The sequence below is a fragment of the Sinocyclocheilus anshuiensis genome, unplaced genomic scaffold, assembly GCF_001515605.1.
Source record: "Sinocyclocheilus anshuiensis isolate Anshui unplaced genomic scaffold, SAMN03320099.WGS_v1.1 scaffold2697, whole genome shotgun sequence".
In the NCBI taxonomy this organism is placed as follows: Eukaryota; Metazoa; Chordata; class Actinopteri; order Cypriniformes; family Cyprinidae; genus Sinocyclocheilus; species Sinocyclocheilus anshuiensis.
The window spans coordinates 1-2,450 of NW_015551150.1; the positions used below are offsets into that span (position 1 = coordinate 1).

Genomic DNA, 2,450 nt, shown 5'->3' on the forward strand with positions numbered 1-2,450 from the left:
CAGAGGTTGTTGGAGAATGGGCTTTTTGTCAAAGCGGAGAAATGCATTTTTCATGCAGTCTGTTCCTTTTTTGGGATACATCGTCTCGGCCGAGGGGGTGCGCATGGATTCCGACAAGGTTCAGGCTGTGGTGAATTGGCCAACCCCAGATTCCCACAAGGCCCTGCAGAGGTTTCTGGGCTTTGCCAATTTCTACCGGCGGTTTATTCGCAATTTCAGCCAGCTAGCTGCATCTTTGACGGCCTTAACCTCCACCAAGACTGCATTCAGGTGGTCTAGCGCAGCAGAAGCTGCATTTTCCAAACTGAGAGGCTGCTTCGTTTCAGCTCCCATCCTCATAGCCCCTGATCCTTCCAGGCAGTTTGTGGTGGAGGTTGACGCGTCAGAGGTGGGGGTTGGTGGGGTACTATCCCAGCGTTCCCCCACGGACGGCAAGGTGCACCCCTCGCGGTTCTATCCCAGCGTTCCCTAGCGGACGGCAAGGTGCATCCTTGCGCGTATTTTTCTCATCGTTTGTCTCCCACCGAGCGTAATTATGACATTGGTAACAGAGAGTTGTTGGCAGTCAAGCTGGCTTTGGAAGAATGGCGTCATTGGTTGGAGGGTTCGGAGGAACCTTTTATAGTCTGGACCGACCATAAGAACCTGGAGTACATCAGGTCTGCTAAAAGGTTAAGTTCTAGGCAGGCTTGGTGGGCCTTATTTTTCGGTCGCTTTAATTTTTCAATTTCTTATCGTCCAGGTTCGAAGAACATTAAACCTGATGCTTTGTCCCGCATTTTTGACAGATCGGAACGGCCGTTGTCTCCCGAATCCATCCTGCCACAGAACATCGTGGTGTCGGCTATGACTTGGGAGATCGAATCGAAGGTCCGTAGGGCCTTGCAAGGGGTAACGCCTCCGCCCGGGTGCCCATCGAGTTGTTTATTTGTGCCAGAGGGATTACGGTCCGACGTCATCCGTTGGGGTCATTCTTCCAAGGTAGCCTGTCATCCGGGGGTTAGTCGAACACTTTTTCTCGTTAAACAACGGTTCTGGTGGCAATCTATGGCCCGTGACATACGACATTTTGTTTTGGCCTGCTCTGTCTGTGCCTCTTCTAAGGTTTCCAATCGACCCCCAGCTGGACTTCTTCAACCGCTGGCTGTTCCTTCGAGACCCTGGTCACCAGGTCGCTTGTTTGTGCCAGAGTGTTTAAGGTCCGAAGTTATACGATGGGGTCATTGTTCCAAGGTAGCCTGTCATCCTGGGGTAGTTCGTACCAAGTTTCTAGTTAGACAACGGTTCTGGTGGCCAGCTATGGCTCGCGACATTAGTCTTTTTGTTTTGGCTTGCTCGGTCTGTGCTGTTTCTAAGTCTTCGAATCGACCCCCCTGCTGGACTCCTTCAGCCGTTGTTAGTTCCTTCGAGACCCTGGTCCCACATTTCGTTAGATTTTGTTTCGGGTCTCCCACCCTCACAGGGACACACGGTGGTTTTGACTGTGGTGGACCGGTTCTCAAAGGCAACTCATTTAATTCCTCTGCCTAAATTACCATCTGCCAGAGAAACAGTGGTTGCTGTGATCGACCACGTTCTTCGCATACATGGCCTCCCGATGGACGTGGTCTCTGACAGGGGTCCTCAGTTTATATCCAAATTTTGGAGAGAGTTTTGTAGATTGTTGGGGGAGACGGTTAGTCTTTCTTCTGGGTTTCATCCCCAGAGTAATGGTCAGACAGAGAGGACCAACCAAGATTTAGAACGAGTGTTGCGATGTTTGGCTTCTCAGAACCCCTCCTCGTGGAGCCAGCAACTCTCATGGGTTGAGTACGCACATAACTCGTTACCAGTCTCAGCTACGGGTCTATCTCCGTTTGAGTGTAGCTTAGGGTACCAGCCACCACTTTTTCCCAGTATGGAATCCGAGGTCGCGGTTCCCTCTGCCCACGCATTCGTCCAGAGGTGCCGACGCACCTGGAGCAAGGCCAGGTTGACCCTCCTCCAGGTGGGGGCGCGCACCAAGGTTCAGGCCGATCGCCACCGGTCGAGAGGTGCGACGCACCTGGAGCAAGGCCAGGTTGACCCTCCTCCAGGTGGGGGCGCGCACCAAGGTTCAGGCCGATTGCCACCGGTCGAAGCCTCCCATTTACGTCGTCGGTCAAAAAGTGTGGCTCTCAACCAAGAATATTCCTCTCCGATCCGTCAGTAGTAAACTTGCTCCCAAATTCATTGGCCCGTTTACTGTCACCAAGATTATTAGTCCGGTGGCAGTCCGCCTCAAACTCCCTCCAGCGTACAGGAGAATTCATCCGGCGTTTCATGTATCCAAAATTAAGCCTGTTTTTCATTCAGCCATTAATCCGCCGGCTCGAATCCTTTTTTTCATTCAGCCATAAATCCGCCGGTCCCGGTTCCTCCCCCTTCGCGTCTCGTAGACGGGGAACCAGCCTATTCGGTAAAACGTATTC

The 2,450-nt window shown here is 52.4% G+C and overlaps 1 protein-coding gene across 1 annotated transcript; it reads left to right on the forward strand.

Moving 5' to 3' along the window:
* Positions 1-16: 16 nt before the first annotated feature.
* On the forward strand, positions 17-472 carry LOC107663312 (uncharacterized mitochondrial protein AtMg00860-like). Its single transcript, XM_016453513.1, has one exon. The coding sequence runs from the start codon at positions 17-19 to the stop codon at positions 470-472; it is 456 nt and encodes a 151-aa protein (XP_016308999.1).
* The last annotated feature ends 1,978 nt before the right edge of the window (positions 473-2,450 follow it).

Excerpts from the sequence above, each read along its gene's own strand:
- LOC107663312 (XM_016453513.1), top strand. The coding sequence starts at position 17 with ATGGGCTTTTTGTCAAAGCGGAGAAATGCATTTTTCATGCAGTCTGTT.